The sequence below is a fragment of the Phalacrocorax aristotelis genome, chromosome 25 (genome assembly GCF_949628215.1).
Source record: "Phalacrocorax aristotelis chromosome 25, bGulAri2.1, whole genome shotgun sequence".
Lineage (NCBI taxonomy): Eukaryota > Metazoa > Chordata > Aves > Suliformes > Phalacrocoracidae > Phalacrocorax > Phalacrocorax aristotelis.
The window spans coordinates 2,304,616-2,322,021 of NC_134300.1; the positions used below are offsets into that span (position 1 = coordinate 2,304,616).

General features: G+C 55.0%; 2 protein-coding genes across 4 annotated transcripts; both read right to left on the minus strand.

The window, feature by feature from the left end:
- Positions 1-9,835: 9,835 nt before the first annotated feature.
- On the minus strand, positions 9,836-12,812 carry LOC142048358 (protein MRP-126-like). Of its 3 annotated transcripts, XM_075075132.1 has the most exons (4): positions 12,630-12,812; positions 12,445-12,536; positions 10,826-11,552; positions 9,836-10,183 (listed from the first exon to the last, which is right to left on the minus strand). In XM_075075132.1, exons 3-4 carry the CDS (start codon positions 10,940-10,942, stop codon positions 9,992-9,994), a joined length of 309 nt encoding a protein of 102 aa, XP_074931233.1. In that variant the 5' UTR covers positions 10,943-11,552; positions 12,445-12,536; positions 12,630-12,812; the 3' UTR covers positions 9,836-9,991. The 3 variants fall into 3 exon arrangements, with proteins under 3 accessions (XP_074931233.1, XP_074931232.1, XP_074931231.1); XM_075075131.1 differs by lacking the exons at positions 12,445-12,536; positions 12,630-12,812 and adding an exon at positions 12,100-12,270; XM_075075130.1 differs by lacking the exons at positions 12,445-12,536; positions 12,630-12,812 and adding an exon at positions 11,603-11,743 and having other exon boundaries at positions 10,826-10,984.
- A 1,812-nt stretch (positions 12,813-14,624) lies between these two features.
- LOC142048331 (protein S100-A8-like) lies at positions 14,625-17,148 on the minus strand. The gene is made up of 3 exons (XM_075075085.1): positions 16,999-17,148; positions 15,986-16,214; positions 14,625-15,556 (listed from the first exon to the last, which is right to left on the minus strand). Exons 2-3 carry the CDS (start codon positions 16,184-16,186, stop codon positions 15,392-15,394), a joined length of 366 nt encoding a protein of 121 aa, XP_074931186.1. The 5' UTR covers positions 16,187-16,214; positions 16,999-17,148; the 3' UTR covers positions 14,625-15,391.
- Between the last annotated feature and the right edge of the window lie 258 nt (positions 17,149-17,406).

The following is a 17,406-nucleotide window of genomic DNA, read 5'->3' on the forward strand; positions in this document are numbered from 1 at the left end:
GCTACACCCAGCTGATTAAATCCTCTGTTGGTGGACACGAGGCTCTGCTCCACACCTTGGGGGTCTCCTGGGATCCAGCACAGCAGTGTTGGGGAGGGGAATTGCAAACAGGGCACACACAGGTGCCCCAGGATCGGGGTGCTGGGGCAATGAGGGTGGTGGGACATGCAGCAGCCCCTGACAGCTCCTCTCTCCCCACAGGACACCCCGACACAGCAATGTGCTCCCGCCAAGAAAAGGACCAGTGCCACAAGCAGGAGCGCTACACCCGCCAGACCAGCGGCGGCTGCCACGGGAGCGGCGGTGGCTGTCACAGCTCCGGCGGCGGTGGCTGTCACAGCTCTGGCGGTGGTGGTGGCTGTCACAGCTCCGGTGGCGGCGGTGGCTGTCACAGCTCCGGCGGCGGCGGTGGCTGTCACAGCTCCGGTGGTGGTGGCTGCCACAGCTCCGGTGGTGGCGGCTGCCACGGGAAGCCACAGGTCCAGTGCCAACAGCAGCAGCAGCAGCAGCAGGTCCACCAGCTGCCCTCACAGAAGATGAAGTGATGGGGCGTCCCACACGCCCTGGCTCCAGCAGCAAAGGCCGTGCACGGAGCAGCTCCCTCCAGCCTCCCCAAAGCTCTGCAAGCCCCGGGGCTGCCCGGCTGCAAACCCGCTAGAGGCTCTGCCCTCCGGGACCATCGCTCCCTGGAGAAGGGGCTTCACTTGTGCTTCCCTGCTGCCTCCGCCTGATGTGCCAGGCTGTGCTTCGGCCCCATGCGGTGCCCGTGAGCCAATAAAGCATTAAGTTCCTGAGACCTCTCTTGTGTTGGCATTTTCTTAAACTCCTCATCCTTATTTCCCATGTGTGCTACAGGGGTGCAGTTGCATTAACAAACATGCTCATGCCATTTGTTACACTGGTTTCTTTCTGAACCCTCATGATGCTCCAGCGACGGGCCACAGGCAGTGTGGATCATCTCTGAACGCTCACCAGCTCTGCTCTCCTCCACCAGCTGAGACTAATGGGTCCCAGGTGATGGGGAAAGCACAAAAACGTCTCCCCATCCCACATTGTGTCCTGCTTGGACCCTACACCCCGGGGGCAGCACTGGTCCTGGGTGCCCCCCGGTGCCTCCACACCCCCAGGGCTTTGCATTCCTGCCCCGTCCCCTTGGGGCTTCCCCACTAAAACAGCTTTTTTTACACACCTTTGAGCAACCTCCTACCCAGGAGGCTACTTATGATCACCGGCTTGCTCACAAAAATCATGCAGGCATCATGTTGTATAGTTTTTATTGCTTTTTTTATGGCATTACAACCATTTATGGAAGAAGGAGAAAAATACGCCCAAAAAAAAATTCCATTTGGATATTTACAATGCAGAAACATCACAGCTAAGATGGCTGATGTATTAACCCATTCAGACAGGTTACAGCTGAAGGACCAGACCCTGCCCTCATTAGCTCGAGAGGAATAAACTACTGCAGAAAACATCCATCCGTGTAGTAAAGTGATCGTAAAGTGATCGTGAAGTATTGTCAGAAACTACACGTCTTCCCCCGACTTTCCAAAAACTTGCAGATTGAAATATATCTAATACAGACCTGATAACTACCTGCAATATTTTGATCCAGTGAAACTCAGTGTTTCTACCATCCTTTCCTTGCTATTAAAAAAGCGCCTTGTTTTCTTGGTTTATATATCGGGAGCAATATTTTAACCAAGCGTGGCCGAGGAAAGCAGTCCTGTTTCCTCATCCTCTGGCCACTCATTGTTGGTAGGATTTCTTTGTGCTCTGTGGGGGTTAATTACACACAGAAGTAGGTAAAAGCTTTCCATAAAATAAAAAAATGAGGACTGAGCTTCCCTTTTTTTTTTTAATGGAAAAGAAAGCCAGCATTCTGCCCCAGCTGCGTTTATTAGACTGAAACATCCTTATAGGTGTTGAGGTGCATTTTTAGTTCCCCCCAAACCCGTGGGAATTTTGCTGATGTCTTCAAATGAGCTGGAGATTAACTCCTGACCACAGACTTTTAATTTTCCTTGAAGAGTTGCCACTCTTTATTCATTATTACTGTACAGCCTGAGTCAACTAATTGCATGGCTCATTCCAACCCTATTGACTAGTGATTTTTCACTTTCTACCAATTAAAAACAAAAGGAGCTCATGGAGGAAGGGGTTGACATGTCAGCCGTTTCTCTGCTGTTGTGTTTACGAGAAGAAAACAGCAAATCTGCCCCCACCCACCCCCACCCAGCCTTCAAGCCGCACTTGCAAAGCACCCCAAAGAGACACCCGTGGAGCATGGGGACAAAACAAGAGACCCAGGGTTATTTTTGCCTCATGGAGGTAATACGTGGAGCAGGACATGGTCATCACATCTCCCTCGCCGCCACTGGTGCAAGGGTAGTTGTCGCCTACACCACTGGAGCAGAGAGAGCCTGAAAGGGCACGAGGTGTGATCATACCATGCCCACACGTTGCTGGCGTCTCTGTCTTTTGCCCATGGGGCAGTTCAGGGATCCTACAGGAGAGGGAAGAAAACCCTATGGGGAGTTCACCCGCGACTGCCCCACAGGGCAGCATCCCTCCCCGCCAGTCCCCATTTCCCCACCGCCCACCCTGCAATACCTCTGCCTCGCACTAAGCTTGTGCCCGATAAGCTTGTGCAATTTTATTGGAGTTATTAGAGCTGATTAAATATTCTCTGGGTCCCCGTGGAGCTGGAGCTCACCTCCTGGCTCCATCCCATCCTCCCCGATGGATCAGGCTTGCTGGGACAGCCGCAATGCGTAAAGCAGACGTGGGAAGCCAGGCACCACCCTGGGATGAGACCGGTCCCGAGGAAGGTTCTGTCCCCACCTAACAAGGCAACGCAAATGCTGCCCGGGAGCTTCGCCTGCCTGCTGCGCTCCCTGAGCTCTCCCTTACCTCCTCGCCTCTGTGCCCCAGGAGCGGCGGCAGCCGCCCTTCAGTACACACAGTGTTTGGCAGAGCCCCTCTCCTTCTTGTTCATGGGCTCGGTGTCCGAATCCGGCAGGCTGGTGATGTATCTGTACTTGCTGGTGGGCGACCTCTGAAAGGACAGGAGCCCATCAGACCTTCCCAAAGGGGCAAGGTGATGAAGCGAGGACTGCGTCCCCTTATTACAAGTGCAATGCAATGCCAAGGACAGTCGCAGCAGGCAGCGGAGGCTGCACAGAGTCCAATGTTAATGTTGCGTGGCGTGGTATTACACCTGGATTTGCCCAGGGAGGAAACTGAGGCACAGCAAGACCAGGCACCCCCTTCCTCACCCTCAACCTCCCCTTCCCTGCAGGAAAATGGGGGCAGCAGGACCGGGAAGGGTGCGTAGGAGCTTTGCTGCCTTGCAATACAAACCCAAGGAAAATCCTTGCAATGCGCAACCCCAGGAAAATCAAAGATTGGTGAGAAGTGATTCCGACCCTGGATGTGGGGTTGCAGGACCCCTCATCACTCCTGGCCTCCCCTAAATGTCACCCCAGCACCTTTCCCATCCATCTGTGCACCCTCAAGCCCATACAGTTACCTTGACAGGAGCAAACTCCTGTTGGATCAGCTTCTTGAACTCACTTCTACTGAATGGCTCAGGTTTCTTCCCCTTCCTGGCATTCCCCTGGTAACTCTCCATCATGTCAGTGATGGCTTTAATGAGCTTAGACATGTCTCCAGTCCTGGAGAGGAGGAAAATTTGGGGACACAGAAAGGTGGCAGGGGCAGCTCTGCCCGCAGGAAAACCCCCACATTCCCTTCCGATAACTCAAAATATATTCAGTTCAGTTTCAGCCTTTCTAAATTTCTTTGCCAGAGATAAAGATGGAGATGATGATCCTGGAGGTCTTTTCCAACTTTAATGATTCTAAAAAGAAACCTCCCATAGCTGGATGCTGAAAGCTGGGCTGCCTACCACCCTGGCTGCTCTCAGGACTTTCACCTTAGTTCACTTCATTTCTCCACTTTCCCACTCCCTCTTAAATTAAAAGGACGAAGCTCCCTGTAGCCATCTCAGGCACTTATCGGGTTGAATGAATCAGCTCTTACAGCTAAGGAAAGTGCCGCGTCTGCACACCCGCCGCGCTCGGGGCTGGGCGGAGGGAGTCCCGGCAGCTAATCCTGTGCTTGTGTCTTTAGTCCCTGCTGTCCCGAGCCCTGACCGGTTGCAAAATGATGCTGAAAACATAAAAGCTCATTTCAAGTACTGAAAAAAACAGTGGAGACTCACCCTGCTCACCTGCATCAACCAGCCGACGGGCGCAGATCGGACTGGTGGGAGCAGCTCTGTGCAAGCTCCTTGCAGGCTGCCGGGGAGTGGGTGGAGGGTGAGGATTTCTTCCGGTCATTCCTGTTCTCTGGCTGCCTCTCCACATTGCTGCACTTCCCAAGGAGCCTCCCTCATTATCCTTCCCTGGGGAGGATGTTTACCAGCACACCTGGGAAAGGTGTATGTAGGTCAGCGTGCAGCTCTGCTCTCGGCGGGCGTTGCTCTGGGACCCAGGCGGGGAGCGCAGGGCTTTGCGCAGGGGTTTGCACTGGAGACATCTCCTTGGATCAGGAAAAAGCTAACCAGAAGTTCTCTTCATATATGAAAGTTTGCATTTATCTTCTTCCAGAACTTTTTTTTTTCCCTTTACAACCAAGGCAATTTGTGGGTTTGTGGGGCGTTGCAATGCCAAAGCTTAGGAAATGTCATAGACAAAACCATTTCCTGCAGAAAAGGTGGTTTTAGTCTTATTTTTTGAGGCTGATACACATGTCTCATATGGGCTGCCCATGGGCCCAGACTGCATTCACGTTTGCTCAGCCTGGATAATGGCAGCAGAGCTGTGATTTCTTCCACGAGAAAGAAAAAAGAGCACTGAGCTGCTTTTCAAACAGGGCAGCCTGCACCCAAGCGTGACAGCAGTGTGGGGACACCCGGTGACGCCAGCCCTGGCTGGCCATGGCCAAGAGGGTTATGAGCTCCCTCCCGTGGGAAAGTCACTTCCTACACATCTCGATGGGTCAGGGACAGCCACCGCCCATCCCTGCGTGGGGCCAGGCTGCATCTCAGCCCCGATGGAGCCAACCGAGCCCTGCATGGGGCCAGGCTGCATCTCAGCCCCGATGGAGCCCGCCGAGCCCTGCATGGGGCCAGGCTGCATCTCAGCCCCGATGGAGCCAACCGAGCCCTGCACGGGGCCAGGCTGCATCTCAGCCCCGATGGAGCCCACCGAGCCCTGCATGGGGCCAGGCTGCATCTCAGCCCCGATGGAGCCCACCGAGCCCTGCATGGGGCCAGGCTGCATCTCAGCCCCGATGGAGCCCACCGAGCCCTGCATGGGGCCAGGCTGCATCTCAGCCCCGATGGAGCCCACCGAGCCCTGCATGGGGCCAGGCTGCACTTCAGCCCCAAAGGACCCAACTGAGCTGTGAATGGGGCCAGGCTGCCTCAGGGCTCCCAGGGAAAGAAGGCAGCACAGGGTCTGCGGGGATGCTGCAGCGAGGCAGCCAGGGCAGCACAGCTGGTTCTCGGTCAATTCTCTGTGTGGTCTCAGAGAAGTCAATGACCCTAGGTTTGCTCACCTAGAAAGGGGGTGTAACAAATCCTCCCTGCTATGAAGGGTGTGCCAGCTTTCATTAAGGGCTCAGGCACTGTCCCAAGATTGCCAGATATGGTACAAAGCCAGATGAGATCACGCTCTGCATCAATCTTCGCAGGTGGCGTTTGCAGGGCCGGGTTCATAGCAGCGTGTTTGGGAGAGGAGGGTTTGCTGGAGCCAACCTGTGCCTCCCACATACCGCTGCTGACACCGCCAGCGCGGCACAAGACATCTCTGCAATTAAGTGGGTTGTAAATGAGATGCAGACCATGGTCTGGAGCTAAATTTTACCCTAGCGCAGCGAGGCGAGAGGCAGCAAGTCGCTGCAGGCCCTCTGTGGCAAGGGATGCCAGGGACATGGATGCTTTCAGTCAAAGGTGGATCAGGCCAGGGGCTGCTCTCACAGCTTATAGTCCCTGGGAGCTGCAGCTTTTGGGGGAGCCCCAGCCCTGGGCGACTCACTTCAGATCAGTATTTGGGATGGCCAGGCAACTGGGCACAGACAGCAGCACAATTTACCTTGCAGTCTTTTGGGGTATAGCCTTGCCAGGTTGCTCAGCACAAATCCCACAGAGAGACCGATGTCTCTCCCATGATCCGGGGCACCTGCTGCTATCAGCCATGTCCTTGATGGAGTCACAGGCAAAGGAGTATTTTCTCATGGGCTGGAGCCATCCCGATGGCCAAGTGCTCAGGGTTTAAGGCTTTATGTTGGCAGGTCCCTATCTCTGTACAGACAGCCTCAGAAGAGCATCACTCTGCTATGGAGATGGTGCATGTCTAGGCGTGGGAAGGACCCCAGGACTGGGGATGCTGGGGGAGTGACCAGGCATGGCAGGACAGAAGCCAGGCAGGAAGCTCTTGCAGAGGATGGGAGGGCAACGCATGGCAATGGCACCTACAAGCACCATACTCCTCCCTCCACTGCTGCCACCCTGATTAGCACACGTCCGCCCAGGGAATGAGGGGAATTATGAGGAAAATTGCTCTGAATCACTCTGAGCCGATCCCTTCCGCTGGCTACTCCCTGCAATCCTGCTGCCACCACGGTGCCATCCCGTGGCAGCACGTCCCCATCCACAGCAGCGTCAGGCTGGCTTTGCTGGGCTCTGGGCGTGGGTTTGCCCGTGACAGCAGGTCACCTCCTGGCCACAGGCCTCACCAGCACCCCAGGACCAACCAGTTTTATTCCACTGTGGCTCATCACTATTGGTATGTCTAGACTGATAACGAATATGATGCACACAGTGCATCAAAGTCCCCAGCTGTCACAGCGCTGGGCATTGTGCAACCCTTCCTGTGTCAGCCACCGGGCTGCTGACCCCACGTGGGGGGGTCTGCGGGGGGTGAAGAGGGTCCACAGCAGGTGGAGGAGGTCAAAAGTGGGTATAAGGGGTCCGTGGTGGGCAGGGGGACCAGGCAGGGTTGGGATGCTGGGGCTGGGCTGGGTCCCAGCTGGGAGGCACAGCTCAGCCCCAGCTGGATCACATTCCCTTGTTGCAGGGTCGTTCATAAAACCCAGCCCTGTAGGCTTTAGTCCCTTTTCTCCAGCCTGGGAGCTTTGGGAGGGGATCAGTGCTGTGAGGAGCTGGCGAGGCCACCCCAAGTCTATTTTGATGGGACAGGACAGGGTGGCAGCTAGGGGGGACGCAGTCCTTAGGCAGGGGCCAGGCTGGGACCCTCTGCAGGGTGCTAATGCAAGTTGATGGTATTGGGGCAGAGCTCAGGGAGAAGGATGTGGGGTACAGCCCCCCCAAGCAGGGAAAGGAGAGGAATATTTAACATCCACCATTTGCCTGCTGCTTTGAGCTGTACCTTGGAGGAACTGCAGTGCTCTTCCCTTCTCTTCCTCCCCAGAGACCACAGGTAGGAGGAGCAGATGGGGCAGGGTTGAGAAAGAAAGGAGCCCTTACCAGCAAAACTGCATGGTGACTTGAGCAGGGGGGGTGCGAGAGCGGAGTTCTGGGTGTTTGCAGATCAGTGCATGTCCTCATAAAGCTAGTTTAGCCCAAAAGTTCAGGTTTTGTTTCTGACACATAAATCTGAACAATCCTACTTATTGCGAACAGTACCAGTGGTGCAGAAATAGGGGGTGTGATGAACAGGGGGTCACAGGCTGGGGCCCTGCCTGCGATGGGTGGGCCTGGCTGCTGTGTCCCTGGGGTGCAATCCTGGCGAGTCGGGCAGGACTAGGAGCTCCCCGCGTTGCTCCGGGGCCGGTGGCCGCCCCAAGAGCCTCGGTGGCACATGCCACCAGGTGGCAGCAGGAACCTGGTCCTCAGCTTCCAGAGGCTTAATCCTGCCTTATAACCTGGGGGTGAAGGCAGGTGGGGCTGGGGGCTGCCCTCATCCTTCTTCGTGCTGCTGGAGAGCTGCTCCTGGAGCAGCAAGGCTGGAGGAACCCAGGTACCATCCCCAACCCCAAACAAGCTGTGGGCAGCCTGTTGTGTGTGCTCACCTTCCCCATCAGCCTGAGCAAGCGTTCCTCCGCAGCATGGGACACGGCGTGGTTAGGGTGTATCCAACACCTTTTTGCTTGTGTTGCTTTGGTGTCTCCTCTGTTGGGGTGAAAGGATGCGTAGGGATTTGGGGACCGCTCTGCTATTACGGGAGGCCCAGCGATCGCCTCTGCTTGCTCGCAGCCCTGCGTCGGTGTCCTGGTCCTGCTGCGCTCAGGGTGTGCGGTGGTTCGTTCTTTGCCACCTCTCGTGCGATGGGCCAACAGCCCTGGCGGGTGACACAACAGGAGCCCTGCACCCCGGGTTTCAGGGGAGCATAAAGTCCTGCTGTGTTGGCAAATATCCTGTTGCCTCAGCACCGTGAGCTTTAAGGCTGGTTCCTGCCTGGGTCCTGGGGGAAGGTCCCAGGGTGGTTTGTGGGTGCCCCCAGCACCCAGATTTGTGTGTTTGGGCCTCTGCTGCAGAGAACAGAAGGTCTGACCACCCACCAGCAGGGTGCTGAGCTCCTGAAAAGCTGATCTGCTGCAACTGGGACCCAAACCACCCTTGTCCAGAAATCTGGGCATGTCCTTGTGGGCCAGACCTGGGGACAGCTTGGTTCTTGGAGGTGATGTGCTTCTGCCCTGGCAGGGTGGTGGTAATGAACCAGCTCCGCTCTCTCCTTTGGGTGGGGGGCTCTTACCTGCTCCATAGACCCTAAAGTGCTGTAGGATGGGGTGCATGACCCATTTTGGGGTGCAGGATTGAGTGTTGGGTGCAGAGTCTGGCTCCAGAGGGCACCTGCCACCCTGTGCAGGCTCAGGCAGAGCTGAGTGGACTCTGGTCCCTGCAGCAGGTTTTACCTTATAAGAAGGTGTTTGACACTTGAGATGTCAAAATTGACTCCAAAGGAAGCTGAAGCAACCGGGCCAGCAGTGGTGAAGCAAACTTGGGGCAGTCTTGTGTTAACCAGGGAGCTTGCTTCAGTGCTGCTGGTTTGAGGAAGCTTGTGGCAGGTTCCTTCACAGAGCAGGGCAATTTCAAGGCTTTGACTCACCCTTAGGAAATCACAGCTGTTCCTTTCCCCCCCCCCTCTAAAAGGCATTTGCAAATCACCAGGCTTGGTGCCTCCCTGGGGAGCCTGTTCCAGGGCTCCACCACCCGCTGGGGGAAGGACCTTCCCCTAATGCCCAGCCTAGCCCTTCCCTGGCACATCTCCCTGCCGTTCCCTCGGGGCCTGGCGTTGGTCACCAGAGAGAAGAGATCAAGGCACCTCCTCAGTGCAAATTCAGGGTGCTCTGAGTGAGGAGTTGGGGTTGTTCTCAGTTCTTGTCCACACGAAACCCAGTGGCTGGACCTCGCTGCCTGCTGTAGCACTAAAACTAAACACATCCAACCTCCCCGGCCCCTTCCAGCCCCATGAGAGGACCCTGCAGAGCAAACATGCCCTAAAAAGGGTCCTTCTCCAGCAAAGAGTACTCATGCATCCCCATCCTTCCTTCCAGCTCTTGTCTACCACCACAGCTCAGTCCTAGGAGACATGCAATGTTTTCAGGCCAAAATGGGCTTTTTTTTTCCCTAGTTGGGAATGCAAAGACCTGTCAAATTATACTGCCTTCCCTGACCTATGGAGCACTTTATAACGTAAAGTATTGCGAACACCCACTGCAACGAACCCTGCTCTCCCCAGGCATCCACCGTGCCCCTGAGAACCTGCAGCCTCTCTCCAAGGTGGATTTGCCTGGTTTAAAGCCAAGCTGGGAGAGAGGAAGGTGCAGGACTTGCTTTGAGGAAAACCCACGCAGACACATGGAGGAGCTTTCACAGCCTCAGGGCAAATCTTTATTTGGCAGCAAAACCATCAGACTTAAAGGAAGGGAAGGAGGGACGTGGGCAGAGAAGGATGGAGGGGAGAAAGCCGGGGGCTGCAAGTACTGCATGGGTGCCTTTGGCTGGGGACCACAGCCCACCTCAGTGGTGGTGTTGGTGTTTGTGCTGCTGCTGCTGCTGCTGCTGCTGGTCCTCGACCTCATGGAGGTGTTCGTGGGTGGCAATGGTCACACGGGTGATCAGCAACATTGTCTCGGAGAAGCTGATCTGCTGATCCTTGTTGATATCAAGGTCATTCATGATTTGGTCAATGGTGGCCTTGTTTTTCACGTGCTGCAAAAGAAGGGACAGGGTGAGGGCAGAGTCTTGTCACTTGCAGCTCAAGCCTCCCCCCCGGCCTCGCTGGGACCCTCACGGGTGCCAGGCCCCCAGCAGCCCGCTGCTGTGTGTGGCTCCATCCTCATGCCATCATCACCCACTGCTCTGGGGACGGCAGTGATTCACCCGTGGCGATGAAGCAATCGGAGAGCAACAGCCTAGCACCGTCGCGTGGAGACCAATGAAGGCAACGGTGTTACGTCGGCCACAAGCCTCTCCTTCAGCGTGTTAGATTGGAAACACTTTACCTTCTGCTTTAGCAGAGGGAGTTACAAAAAAAGGGGCTTTTGGCTGATATTTCTGACATCATTCCTCCTAGTTGGCAAAGAAGCTCTTGAGTAATATGATCCTGATGTTCGCAGATACAGTGCTGAGGGTAAATACCCAGCTGCGGGTTCACCCAGACCTGGGTGGGTTTCCTTCATCTGTCTTTATGGAGCAGGTTTGGAAAGTAGCAGTTGGACAGGGAGGGTCTGGGCAGAAGGTGCTGGGGCAGGAGAGCAGGGTGGGAAGGGAGTGAATGCAGCCCCTGTGGTGTCCAGGCAATGGGGTCCAGCCTGGCTCCCTCCCCCATGGGTCATGAGAATCTCCACTCACCCTCAGGTAGTTCGCAAGCTGGCTCTGAATCAGGAGCTTCAGCTCGTTCTTGGTCAGGGTGTCACTGTCACCCTCCTGTCTCGAGTACTTGTGGAAGATATCGATGATGACATCCATGGACTTCTCCAGCTCAGAGAGCTGTTCCTGGCCCTGGGGGGTCTGGAAGAGAAACAATTAAACTGAGTAATGTCAGGAGCCACAATAGACGGGGAAGTCTGATGTGAACCGGCGAGGCTCTGGTACAGCCACCGGCTTCACACCAGATGAGGACGCGGACTGGCTTTGACCAGTCATTCTATTCTGGGGTTAAATTTGAGCTGTTTGAGTTTGCTCATATCTACAAGACAAAGGAGGCTGAATGGGGTCGCAGCCTTTGCCTGCTTCTGCTCTGGGATGTGGGACTACAGAAAATAGCTGAGAGCTGATTTCCCCTGCAAATGTGCCTTCTGTAAATCAAGCGCTGTTGCAGCAAGGCTCCCAGAATAGCTGGCGGCACTGCAAAAACCTCTGTAGAGGTACGGAGTATGAGGCTCAATGTCCAGGAGACCCTTCAGTGGTCAGACTGTGCTGTGGGGAGCCTTTTCCAGGACGAAGCATCTCTTCTTGTGAGTTGTGCTCGGAGAAGCCTGAGTGGAGACGGTTATCCTCTGCCAGCAACTGATGGCAGCTCACATGGCGAGGAGAGGCTCCCCGAGGGTCCTTCCACCTCCGACGGCCCAGCTGGCACCTGGAAAAGAGCATGAAGACCTTAAATGCCCGAGACACCGCTGGACTTGCCTTGCTCATCTTGACAAAGTAGCGAGATCCACTTGGGCTGGAGCAGGGCTGGTCTCAAGCGTGGCATCTCTTATAGCCCAGCCATCTGCCTGCGCCACTCCGCTGGTTGTGAAATGTCTCTGTTTCAACCAATTCCAGTCCATCTTCATGACATACTCGTGTGTTGCTTAAGGCTATGGGGTAGTTTCTTAAAAGGGGGTCTCTGTGGCTTTTCCCGCAAGGTCGGTGTGTCATGTATGCTGGCTGGGTTGCAGGGAGGTGGCCGGGGCATGGCCATTTCCCCTTCACCCCCTCCACCTGGCTGTTGGGGCTGCAGTTCTCCATCAGCTCTCAACAGAAGCCCATTCCCCTCTGCTTCTTCAGTTCCACTACCTTTACTCTCCTCTGTAGGGGTGTCTTTTCATGCCGTGAGGCAAAGGAGACCCACAGAATTGTGCCTGCACTTCTCCAGTGAGCCAGCTCTGCTTGGCCCCGTCACATCCCCCATCCTCGCTGACCTGGTGCGTGCGAGCGCCGCGTGGTCCTGTGCACCCAAGCACATCCCGCTGTCCCGCTGCTTCACCCAGCCCAGCACTGAGAGCGTGCCCGGGGTTGCCTGTGTGACACCGGCACGGTGCTGGTGCCGAGGGCAGGGCCCCAGCACCCGGGCACTGTCCCCCGCCTGCAGCAAGTGGCTCCGTGTGACAGACAAATAATACGGGGCGGGTTCCCAACCTGGTGGGGCTCCAGGAACTTCATTTTTGTCTCCTCAGGATAACAACCTGTGACAAGGGTGGTTTCTCCCCAGTTGGGGTATGTTCTGAGCTGTGCAAACCAGGTGTGGCTGAAAGGTGTATTTTTACCTTTTAGGGCTGCGTCCTCGCTTTGTGGCTTCTTTTTTCTGTTGTTTCTCATTGTTGCAGAGACCCAGCGCAGGCCCTTTGGCTCAAAGCAGCTAAGATCAGGAGGAAAACGAGATTTTCCAGTGCTTCTTCATTAAAACGCTCTGCCTGCTGACTCAGCTGACTTATATGGGGGTTTGTTTAACCTGCCAGACATGATGTTAATCACAGACACGAAGCGGAGGCCGAAATGTGGCCATGGACAGGCCTGCAGCAAGCTCCAGGAGCTCCAGATGAGTTGATACAGGGCAGCACCATGCAGGGAGCTGCGTGGGGATGCAGCCCTGGTCCACACATGGTGGCCACCCGGACTCCAGCCCTCCCTGGCCAGGGTGCACTGCATTTCACAACAGGAGTGCTTTGATGCACAAAACAGCTGGAGAAGGGCCAGGGCGTTTCACAACGGGGTGTCGGGGACCATCCTTTCAGTTGCAGAATTTTGTAGCAATTTCAGGAAACCATAATTTTGGTCATTTTACCATCCTGGAGGTGGGGAAGAGCAAGTACAGGTTACAGGGTGTGGGGTGGGCCAGGGATTTCCAAAGAGGGATGGTGGCTAGAGCCTCTGATGTGCCCACCAGGCAGCAGGGATGAGAGACCCCAGGTATTTGATTTTTAAATCATAGAATGGTTTGGGTTGGAAGAGACCTTTAGAGGCCATCTAGTGCAACCCCCCTGCAGTGAGCAGGGACATCTTTAACTAGATCAGGCTGCTCAGAGGCTCGTCCAATCTGATCTTGAATGTTTCTAGGGACGGGGCATCGACTACCTCTCTGGGCAACCTGGGCCAGGGTTTCACCACCCTCCTAGTAAAAAATCTAAAGTCTAAATCTACCCCCCTTTAGTTTGAAACCATCACCCCTTGTCCTGTCAACCCCTGGTTTTTCAATGCCAGTGCAGTCACTAATGTGACCGGGGACCCCGGGTATTGCTTAAGGTCACGGGAACGTGTGCTAGCACAAATTTTTGCCCAGCTTTGCAGGTCTCCTTGCAGGGGGAGCCTCCCTGCCCAGCCATGCCTGTAAGCCACGCTGAGCAGCAAGCTGCAATCCTGGCCCCAAGGCCACGGGCGTTGCGCAAGCATCCACTGGCTGGAGCTGCAGAGGGGAAGGAGCGGGTAAGCAGGCATCAGGCAGCACGCAAGCAGCCCAATAACCACGGCAAATGCAAGAGCTTGTTCGAGGTGACTGGGGTTGGTTGTGCCCTGAGGACCTGAGCGCCCCAGGCTTGACAATCATTGCAAAATTTTGCAACGTCTTTCAAAATATGCATTTACAGGCAAGTGGCTGGCTGACGCGGGAAGAGGGCACAGCAGGGTTTGTCCCTGTGTGGTTTGCCGTGTTTCACAGCAGGTTTTAGCTCAGGATCAGAGTAGGATGTGTGTTCTGGTTGCTAGATGTGGTTTTAGCTTGGGGAAGCTGGGGGATGCTCTCTGAGCCCTGGTTCCTGAGCACCTTTGAGCATCATCAGACCAGTGATGCTCCAGCTGTGACCTGACGTGAGCAGCCACCACAGGAGCTGGGGCAGCCTAGAGGTTTTCCCATCCTGGAGCTGCAGGGGAAAGGATTTGCTGGTCCTTTACCTTGAGCCAAAAAGCACCCACACATATCTCAGCCATATCAAACAGCTACAAACTCAGCTGCTTGGCAGGCACCACCTTGGTCCAGCCCAAAGGAAGCTGAGCACCAGCTCTGCTGCCAGCACAGGTACGGCACAGCTGCTGCAGGGTGCTTGACCCTCTCCAAGCACTCCTGGAGCTCTGGCAGGTCACAGGGTTGGATCTGGCCACTGCACTTGCCCTTCCTGCCTGTCTGCAACATGCAAAGTGTTGCTCTTGCTTGTGCTGGGCCAGCTGCCTGCTCAGCCCCGTGGGGTGGTGGTACCCAAGTGTTCAGTGAGGAAAAGAGCTGGATTACAGTGTGTTTAGTACCCAGAAACAGTTTTTGTTGGTGCTGCAAGACATCTCCCAGATGGCTCAGCCAGGGAGAAGATCCTTACGCCCTGCTGGAGCTTGTCACGGTTTTGGTGAGAATATTTTACTGGTGGAAAACGCCAAGATGAAACCCATCCGGGCGTTTCATCTTGGCTGGGCGGCAAGTGATTCAGCAGGGTTGGGAGGGAGCACTCCGGATGACTTGTCTGTGTGGGAAAACTCTGAAATTGGAGTTTTTATTGGGATTTAGGGAGGGAATTTAAAATCTCAATTTCCTGTGGGCCAGTAGCTATATACACAGTGTACTTTTTTTTTTTTTTTCCTCAGAGCACCCTGGCTTGTTCTTGTGGTAAAGGCTGTGGTCTGTTGTGAACTGCTGTTGTGATGTGTATTAATGCATTTTCCTGCTCACAGGTGATCCTGCATCCAGGGGATGCACTTGGCATGGCCAGGGGAAAGAGCTGGGTGAGGATGGGCAAACAGGAGCTGCTTCCCCAAGCTAGGCTAGCTCTGCTCTTCACAGTCTTTGCAGAAAACTTCCTCTGCCAGGAGAAAAACCTCTAATACAACTGCTGTATGTTGCAGCTGATGGTTAAACCCTTGCAGAGCTCAGGCAGTGTCTTGCACTGGTCTTCTGGCCATTAATACCATCCTAGCCCATCGGTCCAGCCCTCTCAGCTTGGACAAGACACTGAGCAATACAGCTCTCACCCACCCAGCACATCTCAGTTATCCTCTTCCTTTATAGGTGTGTGGGGTGCCTCATTTAGGCAAGCCTTTATCCCACAGCCCCCGTAGGACCATGCATTCTTGCAGCTGGTGCCCACCCTCCCCACCCACGAGATGGAAAAGGGAGTGCTAAGATAGGACGGACTCAGTGAACTTCAAGTGATGCTTTATTGTCCCACAAGCGTGACTGATCCAAGCAGCCAGAGCCCAATTCCGCTGAGTTTTTCATGGGTTGTGCACTGAGACTCAATCCTTGTCTGGTGTACAGCGGTCTTCGTGGTGGCTGATGCGATGGGCATCATCGGCCACCTTGGCCAAGACGATGGTGAACTCCTTGAAACTCACTTCTTTGTCCTTATTTAAGTCTGTCTCTCCAAAGAGCTTGTTCAGGTAGTTGCAATCGTTCCTGCCCTGAAATATGGGGACAGGACATGTGTTAGCCTGCCCCCACCCTGGGCTGCACAGCCCCTGGGGAAAGCTGAGCCAGCTTTGTTCTTGCATACCCTGGGAAGCGTTTGGAAGCTGCAGGATCATTGTGACCCTCTCCTTCCTTGCAGTTAACCCCTAGTTAAAACCCCAGATGGACAGGCTCTTGTCCCAAGCCCCTTTGGCTGCCTCATACTCCTGCAGCGGCAGGAGGGGTGAGCAGGGGTGGCCCCACAGCACATGGACAGGCTGGGTCTGATCACAGAAACCCTCTCTGTGGACCACAGCCATGGCAGGGACAGCACCTCATTCCCCCAGGAGCATCCCTGGATGCAACCTCAGCCTCATCCTCCCCACAATCCCCTGAGGAGACCGTCCCTCCAGGGAGCACAGCACAGCTCCTGTGGTACTCACACAAACTTCCAGGAAGGTCGGTGCCTGCTCAGTCAGCAGTGTCCTGAATTCATCGAAGTTGAGGAAGTCGAGATGCTTCTCCTTCGTGCTGTAATGGTGGTAGACATCCACAATGGTTTTCAGGGCCATCTCCAGGGTGCTGTTTCCAGGGAAATGTTGAGCCTCAGGCAGGGTGGTTCTGGGATGGGTGCTTGCCGACATGGCTGAGCTCTTGAGGTACCCAGAGAAACTGTGCAGAGAAACCTCAAAGCCATGAGATGCATCAAAAACCAGGCACCCCGCTCCATGCTCTTGGCCCCCACCCCACGACGCCCAAGGGGGCTGTGCTTTGTGCTGCACCTCCCCAGCGTAGCAGATCTGCACCAGGAGCCCTGTCTCATCGGGGCTGAGCAAGCCAGCAGTGCCCAGCGCGCCTGGGGGCGGTTGGTGGCTCCTTGGCGCTGAGCGGGTAACAGGGGGTTTTAGGAATATCGCTGTTTTACAGCACCGCCCAACCACCTCTAATTTTAGCTTCACTCGAAGTGGTTTGTTCTTAGTGGTCTGGAGGCATTTTTCAGGCAAATTAGACAAACCCATCAGGCTGTAGTCGGGTTTGTGCACCTCGCCACCGTCAGCAAGGATGGCTTCAAGGCAGGGAGCACAGTTCGGGTATGGGCTCTGCTGCAGCCTCTGTCTGACCTCCTCCTCCTCCTCCCTCTGCAAATCTCCCTCTTCTCTTTGGGCTGCAAACCCTTTTCACCGCGGACACTGAGCACAGAGACCCTGCTCTCCAACACCATGAAGGTGACACCCCTGGAAGGATCTCTCCTTGCCAGCAGAAACAATTACGCTTCCACTAAAGAAGGCACAGAAATGCCATTAGATTATATGCATCTCATTGTAGCCAAAACCAACCTCCGACCCTGGCCCAAGTAGAAAGCATCACCCTGGAGTAAAACAGGCATGGCATGAAGTGATATTCAAAATCGCTTCTTCATCTTATTTCCTGCAAGAACCATTACAGTGTTACTTACCCTTGTCTCCAAGAAGGGTTTGCAGAGGATGGGTCTCTTGCAGTGATCCAAGAGCCTGGGCAGGCACCCCTTTTATACCTGTCTGAGGTCTTCTTTCATCAGAGATGGTGACACACCTGCTGCAAGCAACAGCTTGAGTTAGTATTTCCCGTACTTGGAAATTGCAAGGTGGGAATTTCTGAACCCCTCCACACCTCATACCTCTGCAAATAGTTCCTGGTTGCACCCACTGGGCTTTGGAAACGCTGTCCTCCCACCCCACTGTCACCTCCGACAGGGCTGAGCTGCTCGCGTGCTGCGCAAAGAATGAGGAAAACGCTGGTTGTAGCATTACACCTCAACGTGAGCTTAATGGGCAAGTCCATCTTGGCAGAACTTGCCAAAACCTTGCGAGTTTTGCAATGTGCT